General features: G+C 41.7%; 1 protein-coding gene across 1 annotated transcript in view; it reads left to right on the top strand.

The window, feature by feature from the left end:
* ttn.2 (titin, tandem duplicate 2) overlaps positions 1 to 16,445 on the top strand; it is a 472,252-nt gene that overhangs the window by 128,986 nt on the left and 326,821 nt on the right. Inside the window, 9 exon segments of the mRNA XM_034187115.1 lie at positions 2,495 to 2,780; positions 3,214 to 3,397; positions 3,475 to 3,558; positions 3,649 to 3,916; positions 8,005 to 8,265; positions 9,071 to 9,097; positions 9,317 to 9,372; positions 10,973 to 11,024; positions 15,732 to 16,013. Of these exon segments, the coding sequence (XP_034043006.1) occupies positions 2,495 to 2,780; positions 3,214 to 3,397; positions 3,475 to 3,558; positions 3,649 to 3,916; positions 8,005 to 8,265; positions 9,071 to 9,097; positions 9,317 to 9,372; positions 10,973 to 11,024; positions 15,732 to 16,013 (1,500 nt within the window).

Here is a 16,445-nt window from a genome sequence, read left to right as displayed (position 1 = left end):
TTATTGTTGTTATTATGATATTATTGATATCATTTCATATGAAGTCCCTCTCCTCTACACTCAGAACGCAGGTTCTAACGTCACTGCTCACACTGTCTGCCATATTTGTATTATATTGTACTTGTATTTTAAGAACATCCTGGTTTTTGAATTGATACTTTTAGAAGTGAGCAGATGTAAAAGTACCAAAAACCAGGGCCCGCATTCACAAAAGGTTAAAGTAGCTCTTAGCTCTTAGGGAAAATTCTAAGAAAAATCTTAGAATTCAAGGAATTCTAAGACATTTCTTAGAATTTTCCCTTGGTGAGATAAAAGTTATTCACAAAGCATCTTAGGCCTTTAGAGAGCTTTTCCACCTGCATCAGACACTCAAAGCGCTTTACAATAATGCTTCACATTCACGCCAGTGTCAGGGTGCTGCCATACAAGGTGCTCACTACACACCGGGAACAACTAGGGGATTAAGGACCTTTCACAAGAGCCCTTAGTGATTTTCCGGTCAGGGTGGTCTCAAGCCCAACGCTTAACCACTAGACTATCACCTTCCCAAAGGTCAAAACACTGTTAACGGTAGGGAGGAGGAATTTTAAGAAGCCTAAGAGTGTCTTAAACAGAGAGGATGGCAGAAAAATGGAGAAGAAGCAGAGACCTTCTCCGTATGTTGAACAGCAGAGATAATGTTTGTGGTTGACCTCATCAGGAATGATCTGACTTTACCCACCCAGCGTAGTAACATAATAACACCTGAGATGAAGGTCATCACATCACTGTGATCCCTGGCTACGGGAAAAATGTCTATTCAAATTCAAATTTTTTAATTTATATAGCGCCAACTCACGACAAGGTCATCTCAAGGCACTTCACACACCACAACTCAGAAAACAGAACAAAATGAGTTAAAAGATTAAAAACATAATAAAAGAGCAAAACCGCAAAAGAGTAAAAAGAATGAAAACACATAATAACATAATATAACAATTAATATGAACAATTTTATAGTTTAGTTGCAGAACCTTAAAATCTGATCTCACTGGGACTGGAAGCCAGTGAAGAGACGCCAAACTGGGTGTAATGTGGTTGAACTTTCTGCTTCCTGTCAAAAGTCTGGCTGCAGCATTTTGAACCAATTGGAGAGTCCTAATGCTGGACTGTGGTAAACCAGAAAATAGAACATTGCAATAGTCCAATCTAGAAGAGATAAACACATGGATCAGGGTCTCAGCATCAGCCATAGACAGGATGGGACGAATCTTCACTATATTTCACAGGTGGAAGAAAGCAGTCCTAGTAATATCTCTAATGTGGAGGTCAAAGGACAACGTAGGATCAAAAATTACCCCAAGGTTCCTCACTTTGTCAGTGTGATGTATGACACATAAGCCGAGGCTGAGCGTTAACTGGTCAAATTGATGCCATGTCTCACTGGACCAAGAACCATCATTTCAGTCTTATCAGAGTTTAAAAGTAGGACGTTTCCAGACATCCAACTTCTCACTGCTGCAAGGCAATCTTTTAAGGATTTTATGTGGACGAGATTACCAGCAGTTATCGGCATGTATAGCTGAGTATCATCTGCATAGCAGTGAAAGGTAATCCCAAAATGCCACAATATGTGCCCAAGGGGTGCTATATAAAGGGAGAAAAGCAGGGGAGGAAAAGCATTACATGTAAATTCTGTGACATTCATTAAATTATTAATATCAAAAGAAGTGATGTCAGAACCCAGAGAATAAACTCATCTGTTTGAGGAGAACTTGACTCCTGTGCTACAGTCTCTGCTGTACTTCAGATTACAGCACATACCAGAGCTTCTCACAGTGTGGAGAGGAAACCTAACAACAAGCTAATCAATATCATAATTGGCATGTGAATGAGGTTCGTTCATACATTTTGAACTGTGCAACAATTCATTTCATTTTTCTGAGTTTCATCATGACATTAAATTATTTTCACAATGACACGTTTCTTAATACAGTTCAGGTTATATGATTGGTTGATTTCACTGTCCGTTCATAACTGGGAGCACATTTGTTTTTTTCTCTTTCCCCTTTTGTGACAACCAGTCACAGCTCTTAGAGGACTGTGTCATACCTAGCAACAGGGTCAACCCCGCCTCCTCACACAGATAAAAGCTTCTGTCCCTTCCTTGCTCAGAGTTGCTCTCAGACACCTCCTGGCGTTTCGGCTGAGTTCGGAGCTCTCTATGAGTAGTACATGAATACAGGTCCAGATTAACAGTCTACAACACAACATATTGATCCTAAATCAGTGTGTGTATCAATGATGATGTCACATGATGCCCTTTACATGACCTCTTAAATAATCTGGTAACTCCAGAACTCATGATCAGTGTAAAGTCAGCAGCAAATTCAGGTCATTTCATGTCTGTGCACTCTGACTTACATTAGTGCATGAACACACGAGGTCAGAAACTTCAGTCTGCAGTTAGCGGCTTCACCACATCAGCTGCTTGTTTGTTGACTTATTTGTGCAGAGGGCGTGGCCACCTTCATCGCTAAGGTGGGCGGCAAGCCCATCCCCAGCGTGAAGTGGATGAAAGGGAAGTGGCGTCAGCTTACACATGGCGGCCGGATCTCCATTGAGCAGAAAGGGCAGGACGCCAAACTGGAGGTCCGTGAGGTGACCCGGTCAGACTCGGGTCAGTACCGGTGTGTCGCTTCCAACAAGCACGGGGAGATCGAGTGCAGCGCCGACCTTCATGTGGACGAAAAGAAAGAGGTGGCACCACTCGAAGGTGACCTCCGAGCCAAACTGAAGAAGTGAGTCTGTCTGAGAACATTCCTCATGATTCCCTGCTCCCGTCCTGGAGGCAGTTCCCCGACATCTCGTGGATCCAACTGTAAAGTTTTAAAATTCTGCCGTCTTCATCTTCACAGTTCTGCTTTTTTTCTTGTTTCTTTTTACAAATTAAAAAAAATCTAAATTCTTTAAAAAAAATTGCAAAGTTTCTGGAGATATAAAACAATTTTTGCTTTGTCATCATCTGGAGAATTTCAGTCTGTTTGAACTGTGCAGCCCAAAAATTAAGTGATTTCAGTATTTTACAATGAATTTAAACATTTGAGGAACATAAGTTTTGAATGAGACTTTTGGGATCAACACACGTGAAACGGAGAACTTTGACTTTCGTCAGAATACTGAGACATTTTAAGGACATTAAAATGCTCCAACTTTGATCTGCTCTGTTGTCAGAACACCATCGAAACAAAAGAGTCCACTGGGGGAGAAGGACATTGACATTGTTGAGTTGTTGAGGAACGTGGACCCAAAAGAGTACGAGAAATATGCCCGAATGTACGGCATCACCGACTACCGCGGCCTGCTGCAGGCCATCCAGCAGCTGGAGAAGGAGAAGGCTGAAGAAAGTGGAAGACCGGTAGGTCCAGTGCAAGCTGCCGTGCTGGTGTTTGCTCATCAAGTTGCTGCTGAACATTGCATTGCTGTCCTCAACAGGAACTGGAACGTGGAGACAGAGAGTCCGATGAGGACATGGCCCGACTGGTGGCTGATCTACAGAAGAGGATGGAGCGCACCGAGGTGAGTGCCCGAAGTCACCGACACGAGTCACAACACCTGAGAAGAGAAACATTTTCACTCCACAACTTTGTGTCCTTGTTGCTGTTGCAGCCCGTCACCGTGGTGAAGGACATCTCCGATCAGTCCGTATTCATCGAGGACACTGCAGTGTTTGAGTGTGAGGTCAAGATAAACTATCCAGAGATCTCCCTGTCCTGGTACAAGGGCACGCAGAAACTAGACAACAGCAACAAGTATGACATCAGTGTCAGCGGTGACCACCACCTGCTGAAGGTCAGGAAGTGCCAGACGTCCGACCAGGGCAACTACCGAGTGGTCTGCGGACCGCACATCTCGAGCGCTAAGCTCAGCGTCGTGGGTTAGTATGGACACCGCTTTCATTTCTTTCTGCATCACTTTCCATCTTTGGACATATTGGGGTGAAGCTCGGCACCCGACTGATACCACATCACATTACTTTGACAAAGATACGTTTTAGAAAGCTGTTGGTTGAAGACTTGAACTTTGCATCACTTTAAAGTAGAGTGGCAGTAATATCAGCCGGTATGAGCCTTTCACAAACATATCAATAGCCGTGCAATTTTTGACAATGTGAAAACTTTAGTTTGCCAAATAAACAATGCCGAAAAGCACTGTGGTTGTTATATGTGCAGCTTGTCCAGCAGAGGGCGATTTGACACATTGTTTGCAATGCTGACAAGCGTGGCTGGGGACCCCCATCACTCCTCGGTCACATTAGGTAAAGGGGCAGAGTCAACGCGATCAGCTGCCATTCCTGTTCAATCACAGTGAGCGTTTTACCGCGACGTGAGACAAGTGTCACCATGCTGCCAGTTAGGCGGAGCCAAAATAGATGAGAAACCAATATTATGCAAATGTTGAGCGATGCAACATGAAGACTGCCAATCAGAGTGAAACGCAGTTTGGTATGCATCAGCTGGTTGTCAGTTATATTTATCCATCCATCCATCCATTTTCTTCCGCTTTATCCGGAGTCGGGTCGCGGGGGCAGCAGCTCAAGCAAAGCCGCCCAGACCTCCCGATCCACACACACCTCCCCCAGCTCCTCCGGGGGAACCCCAAGGCGTTCCCAAGCCAGCTGAGAGATGTAGTCCCTCCAGCGTGTCCTTGATCTTCCCCGGGGCCTCCTCCCAATGGGATGTGCCTGGAACACCTCTCCAGCGAGGTGTCCAGGGGGCATCCGGAAAAGATGCCCGAGCCACCTCAACTGACTCCTTTCAACGTGGAGGAGCAGCGACTCCGAGCTCCTCCCAAGTGACCGAGCTCCTCACCCTATCTCTAAGGGAGCGCCCAGCCACCCTGCGGAGGAAACTCATCTCATCCGCTTGTACTCGCAATCTCATTCTTTCGGTCATGAGCCAAATCTCATGACCATAGGTGAGGATCGGAACGTAGATCGATCGGTAAATCGAGAGCTTTGCCCCCCTACTCAGCTCTCTCTTCACCACGACGGTCCGATACAGCAACTGCATCACTGCAGATGCTGCACCGATCCGTCTATCGATCTCACGCTCCATCCGTCCCTCACTCGTGAACAAGACCCCGAGATACTTAAACTCCTCCACTTGAGGCAAGGACACTCCACCGACCTGAAGAGGGTAAAGCACCTTTTCTGGTCGAGAACCATGGCTCGGATTTGGACGGTGCTGATTTTCATCCCGGATGCTCACACTCGGCTGCAAACCGCCCCAGTGCACGCTGAAGGTCCTGATTTGACAAAACCAACAGAACCACATCGTCCGCAAACAGCAGAGATGAGATTCTGTGGTTTCCAAACCAGACCCCCTCTACACCCTGGCTGCGCCTAGAAATTCTGTCCATAAAAATAATGAACAGAACCGGTGACAAAGGGCAGCCCTGGCGGAGGCCAACGTGCACTGGAAACAGGTTTGACTTACTAGCAGCAATGCGAACCAAGCTTCTGCTACGCTTGTACAGGGACCGGATAGCCCTTAACAAAGGACCCCAGACCCTGTACTCCCGGAGCACCCCCCACAGAGTGCCCCGAGGGACACGGTCGAACTCCTTCTCCAGATCCACAAAACACATGTGGACTGGTTGGGCGAACTCCCATGAACCCTCGAGCACCCGATGGAGCATATAGAGCTGGTCCAGTGTGCCGTGACCAGGACGAAAACCACACTGCTCCTCCTGAATCCGAGGTTCGACCATCGGTCGAATTCTCCTCTCCAGTACTCTGGAATAGACCTTTACCGGGGAGGCTGAGGAGTGTGATCCCCCTATAGTTGGAACACACCCTCCGGTCCCCTTCTTAAACAGAGGGACCACCACCCCGGTCTGCCAATCCAGAGGCACTGTCCCCAATCACCACGTGATGTTGCAGAGGCGTGTCAGCCAAGACAGCCCCACAACATCCAGAGACTTAAGGTACTCAGGACGGATTTCATCCACCCCAGGAGCCTTGCCACCGAGGAGCTTTCTAACCACCTCGGTGACTTCGGCCTGGGTAATGGATGAGTCCACCTCTGAGTCCCCAGTCTCTGCTTCCTCTTCGGAAGACGTGATGATGGGATTGATAGTTATTTATAATAAAGTCAGTGTTTAAGCCTCAATTTAATTTCTTTGTCATAAGGGTTTGATAACAAAATGTTCAGAATCATTACTATGTGTATACAACTGTGCTCAGAAGTTTACATCCCCTGGCAGAATGTTTTGATTTTTATTTCATAAATATGAATGATAACACAGTAACGTGTTTTCCCTCATGGTTTGTGGTTGGGTGAAGACATTTATTGTGTTTCCTCTTTTTAAATCATAATGACAACAGAAATGACCCACATGATCATAAGTTTCCGTCCCCCTGTTCTTCATACTGTGTGCTTCAGTCTGTTGTGGTCGAGGCTCTCTGATGGTGAAGCTGCCACTCAATATGTCTCAGACTTTATTCACATCAGTTATGAAGAAATACAAACAGTTTGACACTGTGGTCAATCTGTGGAGCAGACAGTTCTCAGAAACTGAAGGAGAAGAGTGAGGAAAGCCACCAAGACACCCAGACAACCCAGAAGAAGTTCCAGGCTTCTGTGGCTGTGACTGGAGACATTGTGCATTTTGTATCAGCAGTTATCCAGCTTCATGATGACGTGCTACAGAGGAGCAGCTGCAAATTGCCAGAAGGTCCATCTGAGGTGCGAGCCTAGATTTGATCTGTTTTGGTGAAAGAATATCCTTCTCCACTCAACTCCACTGTGAAGCTCAGAGGGGTGATGCAAAATGCAGAATTTGCACTGTGCACAATTTCTCCAGTCACAGCCACGTTAGGATCTGATCGTAATCCTGGATAAGTGCAGCTCCTCACTCAGCAGCAACGTTATCCAGGACCTGCTGTGAGGACTGGAATGATGGGTCATCCTCGCACTCTGAAGGTCCTTGATGAGGAAGCCCATGTTGACGTTAAAATACCTCAAAAATGCCACCTGAGGCAGATATAGAAACCAAATGATCCGCACAACCATATTTCATTTATATATATAACCACAGTGCTCCGATACAAAAAAGTTTTATTAAACAAGACGCAACCTGCCCTTCATCAGACCTGAGGCAGATGGAACAAAATCTGCCGCTAATGAACTAATGTATTCCAAAACCCAACAGTCCGCAACTCAAAGTGTCACTCGAATGTCTCAAAAAACAGGGGCCGGGTGGCAGGGGTTCATATTTTACAATTCTCATGAAATTTCACCCAATTTATTTTTTACCACTAAAGGAATCAAAAAAATGAAAAAGTTGAAGTTTGTTTTCAAAACCACCCCAACATATCTCTCTTCTATTCTATATATATATATATTATATATATTATATATATATATATATATATATATATATATGCATAAAGCGAGAGAGAGAGAGATATCCATATCAGTCATGATCTTCTTTAAAGGCTTTGTAACAAATACAACAGTGAATGAGCTCAGCTGAAAGCAGCTGGACTTCAGTCTTTTCCAAACAGATCTTTGACCTTGACGTCTTATGACCAAGAACCTTGATCAACATCCAAGACGATCATGATTTTACAATTATGTGTTTTTTCTCCCCAGATAACTTTTTAATATCATATCTGATATTTATGTATGACAGTCACCCCCCCCCCCCCCAATAAAACCACTTGTTTGTTTGTCATTTAGTCTCTGTACCCTTTTGTTACTACGAGGGGTCACAGGGATGGAGCCTGTCCCAGTGATGTCAGAGCGAGGGGCGGGGTTCACCCTGGACAGGCCGCTGGTCTGTCCCTGACACGCTGATTAGACTTTAGATTTTCGGGTTGGTCGTGTGTGCTTCTCCGTCTGTTTTTGCCCTCCTATGACATACTGTTTGGCAGGTACTACATTTTTATCATAACTGTGCGTTCCTCCTTGCTGGTGGCTCACTAATCACTTCAATGGCTCTTGTGGTTTTGTCTTTCAGAGGTGAAGGTTGAGAAACCTCTACAAGACACGTCGGGTAAGGAAGGCCAGACGTGCAGCCTGTTTTGTCAGTTGTCCATCCCTAATGTAGAGGCACAGTGGTTTAAAAATGGCGTGCAGATAGAGATGAAGGGAAAGTACACATCTGAGGTGAAACACAAGGTTCAGAAGCTTCTGATCCGAGACCTGAAGCCTGAAGACCAGGGTAGATACTCCTGCAGATACCAGCACCTGGAATCATCAGCAGAGCTGTGGGTGGAAGGTTTGTACCTTGGACAACAACATACAAGCTTCTAGATGTCATAGATGTTCTGCTTTTTACTAACCTCTTTGGACTACTACAACCAAACCTTGAGACTAATGCTGGACGTTTGGATTTTAGTTGATAGTGGACCCTCTTTTTTCACCTGCTCTTCCTTCTTGGCTCTTGCCTCTTCTGGATTATCTTACGATCAGAATCACTTCCTTTGTTGTCTCCGTCTTGAGCCATCCACCCCAAACACAACCATCGTAACATCTCCTCATTTCTAACTGTGTGGTGTTGTGTCGATGCAATCTACCATTCAGCTGTTGTCCAACATGTTTACCCATTGACGTCTTTATGTCTTTTAGCTGAACAATTCATTTCACCAAACGAATCCACAACATCGAAGTCAACGAGCGCCAGTCACCACCTTTGAGTGTGAAGTGTCCTTCGACAATGCAATCGTTTCGTGGTACAAAGACACGTGGGAACTGAAAGAGAGCCCTAAATACAACTTCAGAAGTGAGGGCCGAAGACATTTCATGGTTATTCGAAATGTGACCATTGAAGACGAAGGTTTGTAGCGTGCCATCGAAGTGCAGAAAGCCTCCAAAGCTTATTTTTCCATCAGTGTTAAAAGTCTTCATTACTAATCCATGTAGGCGTGTACTCAGTGATTGTGAGGTTGGAGCCCAGGGGAGGCTAAGAGCACAGCTGAGCTTTATTTGTCTGGCAAAGGTACCGTTTTCTTCAGTCAGGCAACAACTTCTCCGTTTCTCTCCTTCACACATTAACACCTTCTTTACTCTCATTCTCTCCACAGAAATCGAACTAGCGATGGTGCCGTTCGGTAAGTTCCTCCTTTGTCCTTCAGCTTTGAAAATGTTTTCAGTAAATCCCCTTGTTCGTCGCGTCACTGTTATCGATCCAGAACAGGCTTTGCTTCACTTAACACAAAGCAAAAAAAGTCTGACGGCAAGCAAAAGGATTTTCCAAAGTCAATTACAAATGTTTGTTTATTTTAGTATAAGTGTACTTTGGAGTAAAAACCTTATTCTGTGTTCCGCAGATATTCCAGATTCTTCGATTCAGAGGCCCGAGGTTCCGTCATCAGTTGCAATTCAAGTAGAGCTTCTAAATTCCAACTAGGTTCACTTCACTTTGAAATCCTCCAGGAAGCAGATTCAGTTCACAAAATGTAAAATCAGGACATAATTCAGCATCAGAAGGAAACATATCGTTGGAATTCTGTTCTTACGAAGAAGAGATGAGGGTCCACTGGATTCTTTCTCCGTCTTCACCAGATGAATGAATTATTCACGTGTTCTGCTGAATGAATGTGATCTTTGTCTTCTTTTTGTTCTTACAAGAATCAACTGAATATTCGTATGAATATGAAGAAGAGGTGGAGGTGAAGCAGAGAGGTACAACCCGCCGCTCCTCCTCCTCCTCCTCATCATCATCATCGTTAAGCAGACCTGACTCAAACAGTGACTTCTGATATGAACACGTTCCACCTAAACCTTAAATCTATTTATCATTTCTCATTCTTCTTTTGTTCAGACTCAAAGATTGTAGAAAAATATTTAAACTGGTTGATGAGTACAACAGAAGATGTTACGGTTAAATACTGAGATTTTTTTCACCCTTTCAAACTAAAAAGCAACAAAAACAGGCTTCTTTGTTCAAAATGACTGATTTCCTCTCATCATTCTCAATGCAAAACAACTAAAATCTCTCACCAAAATCTAGATGAAGTAAAACATAAAACTCCAAATAATGGATCACATAATTACTCACCTCTTTGAATCTTCTTGTGCATCTTCCCGATGGTTTGTGTGGTTTTTGTCTTCTACCTTATTTTGTTCTGAGCCTCTATTTTGGGCCATGTTGTTCTTAAAGACAAGGATCGGTGACCTCTTGTTTTGGACCAAGTTGTTCTTAAAGACGAGGACCGGTGAACCTCTTATTTTGGGCCATGTTGTTCTTGTAGATAAAGATGAGGACCAGTGAACCACTTACTTTTAACCATGTTCTTAAAGATGAGGACTGGTGAACCTCTTATTTTGGACCATGTTGTTCTTAAAGACAAGGACCAGTGAACCTTTATTTTGGACCATGTTGTTCTTAAAGACGAGACCAGTTAATCACTTATTTTGGACCATGTTGTTCTTAAAGATGAGGACTGGTGAACCTCTTATTTTGGGCCATGGTTCTTAAAGACAAGGATCGGTGACCTCTGTTTTGGACCAAGTTTTCTTAAAGACGAGGACCGGTGAACCTCTTATTTTGGGCCATGTTGTTCTTGTAGATAAAGATGAGGACCAGTGAACCACTTACTTTGAACCATGTTCTTAAAGATGAGGACTGGTGAACCTCTTATTTTGGACCATGTTGTTCTTAAAGATGAGGACCGGTGAACCTCTTATTTTGGACCATGTTGTTCTTAAAGATGAGGACCGGTGAACCTCTTATTTGGACCATGTTGTTCTTAAGATGAGGACCGGTGAACCTCTTATTTTGGACCATGTTGTTCTTAAAGATGAGGACCGGTGAACCTCTTATTTTGGACCATGTTGTTCTTAAAGATGAGGGCCAGTGAACCTCTTATTTTGGACCATGTTGTTCTTAAAGATGAGGACCGGTGAACCTCTTATTTTGGACCATGTTGTTCTTAAACATGAGGACCAGTGAACCTCTTATTTGGACCATGTTGTTCTTAAAGATGAGGACCGGTGAACCTCTTATTTTGGGCCATGTTCTGAAGATGACGACCAGTGAATCTCTTATTTGGACCATGTTGTTCTGAAAGATGAGGACCAGTGAACCTCTCATTTGGACCATGTTGTTAAAGATGAGGACCGGTGAACCTCTTATTTTGGGCCATGTTGTTCTTAAAGATGAGGACCAGTGAACCTCTTGTTTTGGACCATGTTGTTCTGAAAGACGAGGACCAGTGAACCTCTCATTTTGGACCATGTTGTTCTGAAAGACAAGGACCAGTGAACCTCTCATTTTGGACCATGTTGTTCTTAAAGATGAGGACCGGTGAACCACTTACTTTGAACCATGTTCTTAAAGATGAGGACTGGTGAACCTCTTATTTTGGACCATGTTGTTCTTAAAGACAAGGACCAGTGAACCTCTTATTTTGGACCATGTTGTTCTTAAAGACGAGGACCAGTTAATCACTTATTTTGGACCATGTTGTTCTTAAAGATGAGGACTGGTGAACCTCTTATTTTGGGCCATGTTGTTCTTAAAGACAAGGATCGGTGACCTCTTGTTTTGGACCAAGTTGTTCTTAAAGACGAGGACCGGTGAACCTCTTATTTTGGGCCATGTTGTTCTTGTAGATAAAGATGAGGACCAGTGAACCACTTACTTTGAACCATGTTCTTAAAGATGAGGACTGGTGAACCTCTTATTTTGGACCATGTTGTTCTTAAAGATGAGGGCCGGTGAACCTCTTATTTTGGGCCATGTTGATCTTTACTTAGATAATGACAAACACGCAGTAAAGACTCATGAATTTCTTAGATAATGACAAACACGCAGTAAAGACGTCTGCATTTACTTAGATAATGACAAACACGCAGTAAAGACATCATGAATTTACTTAGATAATGACAAACACGCGGTAACGAGGTCGTGCATTTACTTAGATAATGACAAACACACGGTAAAGACGTCGTGCATTTACTTAGATAATGACAAACACGCGGTAAAGACATCATGAATTTACTTAGATAATGACAAACACGTGGTAAAGACATCGTGAATTTACTTAATAATGACAAACACGTGGTAAAGACGTCATGAATTTACTTAGATAATGACAAACACGCAGTAAAGACGTCGTGCATTTACTTAGATAATGACAAACGCGGTAAAGACGTCATGAATTTACTTAGATAATGATAAACATGCGGTAAAGACATCATGAATTTACTTAGATAATGATTACCACGCGGTAAAGACGTCATGAATTTACTTAGATAATGATAAACATGCGGTAAAGACATCATGAATTTACTTAGATAGTGATAAACACCCGGTAAAGACATTGTGCATTTACTTAGATAATGACAAACACGCGGTAAAGATATGAATTTACTTAGATAATGATAAACACGCGGTAAAGACGTCATGCATTTACTTAGATAATGATAAACACGCCGTAAAGACGTCATGAATTTACTTAGATAATGACAAACACACGGTAAAGACGTCATGCATTTACTTAGATAATGACAAACGCGGTAAAGACGTCATGCATTTACTTAGATAATGACAAACGCGGTAAAGACGTCATGCATTTACTTAGATAATGACAAACACGTGGTAAAGACATCATGCATTTACTTAGATAATGACAAACGCGGTAAAGACGTCATGAATTTACTTAGATAATGACAAACGCGGTAAAGACATCATGCATTTACTTAGATAATGATAAACACGCGGTAAAGACATCATGAATTTACTTAGATAATGACAAACGCGGTAAAGACGTCATGCATTTACTTAGATAATGACAAACATGCGGTAAAGACGTCATGAATTTACTTAGATAATGATAAACATGCGGTAAAGACGTCATGAATTTACTTAGATAATGATAAACATGCGGTAAACGTCATGAATTTACTTAGATAATGATAAACACGCGGTAAAGACATCAAGAATTTACTTAGATAATGATAAACACGCAGTAAAGATGTCATGAATTTACTTAATGATAAACGCGGTAAAGACGTCATGAATTTACTTAGATAATGATAAACACGCGGTAAAGACGTCATGAATTTACTTAGATAATGATAAACGCGGTAAAGACATCATGAATTTACTTAGATAATGACAAACACGCAGTAAAGACATCATGAATTTACTTGGATAATGACAAACACGCAGTAAAGACGTCGTGCATTTACTTAGATAATGACAAACACGCAGTAAAGACATCATGAATTTACTTAGATAATGACAAACACGCGGTAACGAGGTCGTGCATTTACTTAGATAATGACAAACACACGTAAAGACGTCGTGCATTTACTTAGATAATGACAAACACGCGGTAAAGACATCATGAATTTACTTAGATAATGACAAACACGTGGTAAAGACATCGTGAATTTACTTAGATAATGACAAACACGTGGTAAAGACATCATGAATTTACTTAGATAATGACAAACACGCAGTAAAGACGTCGTGCATTTACTTAGATAATGACAAACGCGGTAAAGACGTCATGAATTTACTTAGATAATGATAAACATGCGGTAAAGACATCATGAATTTACTTAGATAATGATTACCACGCGGTAAAGACGTCATGAATTTACTTAGATAATGATAAACATGCGGTAAAGACATCATGAATTTACTTAGATAGTGATAAACACCCGGTAAAGACATTGTGCATTTACTTAGATAATGACAAACGCGGTAAAGATATGAATTTACTTAGATAATGATAAACACGCGGTAAAGACGTCATGCATTTACTTAGATAATGATAAACACGCCGTAAAGACGTCATGAATTTACTTAGATAATGACAAACACACGGTAAAGACGTCATGCATTTACTTAGATAATGACAAACGCGGTAAAGACGTCATGCATTTACTTAGATAATGACAAACGCGGTAAAGACGTCATGCATTTACTTAGATAATGACAAACACGTGGTAAAGACATCATGCATTTACTTAGATAATGACAAACGCGGTAAAGACGTCATGCATTTACTTAGATAATGATAAACATGCGGTAAAGACGTCATGCATTTACTTAGATAATGATAAACACGCGGTAAAGACATCATGAATTTACTTAGATAATGACAAACGCGGTAAAGACGTCATGCATTTACTTAGATAATGATAAACACGCGGTAAAGACATCATGAATTTACTTAGATAATGATAAACATGCGGTAAAGACGTCATGAATTTACTTAGATAATGATAAACATGCGGTAAAGACGTCATGAATTTACTTAGATAATGATAAACACGCGGTAAAGACGTCGTGCATTTACTTAGATAATGATAAACACGCGGTAAAGACGTCGTGCATTTACTTAGATAATGATAAACACGCGGTAAAGACATCATGCATTTACTTAGATAATGATAACACGCGGTAAAGACATCATGCATTTACTTAGATAATGACAAACGCGGTAAAGACATCATGCATTTACTTAGATAATGATAACACGCGGTAAAGACATCATGAATTTACTTAGATAATGATAAACACGCGGTAAAGACATCATGCATTTACTTAGATAATGATAAACACGCGGTAAAGACATCATGCATTTACTTAGATAATGATAAACACGCGGTAAAGACATCATGAATTTACTTAGATAATGACAAACACGCGGTAAAGACGTCATGAATTTACTTAGATAATGACAAACGCGTTAAAGACGTCATGCATTTACTTAGATAATTACAAACACGCGGTAAAGACGTCATGAATTTACTTAGATAATGACAAACACGCGGTAAAGACGTCATGAATTTACTTAGATAATGACAAACGCGGTAAAGACGTCATGCATTTACTTAGATAATGACAAACACGCGGTAAAGACGTCATGCATTTACTTAGATAATGACAAACACGCGGTAAAGACGTATGAATTTACTTAGATAATGACAAACACGCGGTAAAGACGTCATGAATTTACTTAGATAATGACAAACGCGTTAAAGACGTCATGCATTTACTTAGATAATGACAAACACGCGGTAAAGACGTCATGAATTTACTTAGATAATGACAAACGCGGTAAAGACGTCATGCATTTACTTAGATAATGACAAACGCGGTAAAGACGTCATGCATTTACTTAGATAATGATAAACACGCGGTAAAGACATCATGAATTTACTTAGATAATGACAAACGCGGTAAAGACATCATGCATTTACTTAGATAATGATAAACACAGTAAAGACATCATGAATTTACTTAGATAATGACAAACGCGGAAAGACGTCATGCATTTACTTAGATAATGATAAACACGCGGTAAAGACATCATGAATTTACTTAGATAATGACAAACGCGGAAAGACGTCATGCATTTACTTAGATAATGATAAACATGCGGTAAAGACGTCATGAATTTACTTAGATAATGACAAACGCGGTAAAGACATCATGCATTTACTTAGATAATGATAAACACGCGGTAAAGACATCATGCATTTACTTAGATAATGACAAACGCGGTAAAGACGTCATGCATTTACTTAGATAATGACAAACGCGGTAAAGACGTCATGCATTTACTTAGATAATGATAAATGCGGTAAAGACGCGATAGAGATAATCACGCAGTATAGACGTTGGGCAGTTATTTTGATCATAATAATCACGCGGTAAAAATGTTTTTAAGTTTTATTCAAACTGTCTTCATGGACACAAATTGGATGGTGTTTGTTTCTCAGAACCAGCTGCCTTCTTGAAGAGGATGAAGGACGTGTCAGTGGAGAAAGGTAAAGAGCTGAGGCTGGAATGCACATACACAGGAACTCCAAAGATCAACGTGAACTGGTTCAAAGACGGCCAGCAGATCTTTGCCTCTTACAAGTACAACATCAGCACAACCGAGGACTCCTGCATTTTGGAGTGTCTCAGTACTGATGACAAAGATTCTGCAGGAAGATACGCCTGCCAGGTGTCCAACGATGCTGGAAAGGACATGTGTGAGGCAGCTGTGTCCATCCTGGGTGAGTTTTTGTTCTCTGGGTTCAGATCCATCAACCACCTGCAGACATTAAATATCGGACGTTCAAATCAGGGTGAACATCTGCACTTTATGTATATTCCTCCTGGTGCAATGAACGTCACCCTGACATCTGTGTGTGAACATGTGAATGTGACGCCTCGTTTTAAAGCTGTGTGTGAACATGTGAATGTGACGCCTCGTTTTAAAGCTGTGTGTGAACATGTGAATGTGAGTCCTCATTGTAAAGCTGTGTGTTTTCTGCTGCTTTGCGGTGATGTTACAGATTTCTTGTACGTAGAAATAGTTTTGTGTTTGCAGATGGTATTTTTATCCTTCTCAGTCCTGTTTGAATGTAACTGATCCAGATCTTACGTTCTGATTGTTCTGGGAAATTATTAAGATCAGTGAATTTGATTTTGAAAATTTTATAATG

The sequence above is a fragment of the Thalassophryne amazonica genome, chromosome 14, assembly GCF_902500255.1.
Source record: "Thalassophryne amazonica chromosome 14, fThaAma1.1, whole genome shotgun sequence".
In the NCBI taxonomy this organism is placed as follows: Eukaryota; Metazoa; Chordata; class Actinopteri; order Batrachoidiformes; family Batrachoididae; genus Thalassophryne; species Thalassophryne amazonica.
The sequence above is the reverse complement of the archived record's forward strand: the minus strand, read 5'-3'. Positions and strand labels throughout refer to the sequence as shown.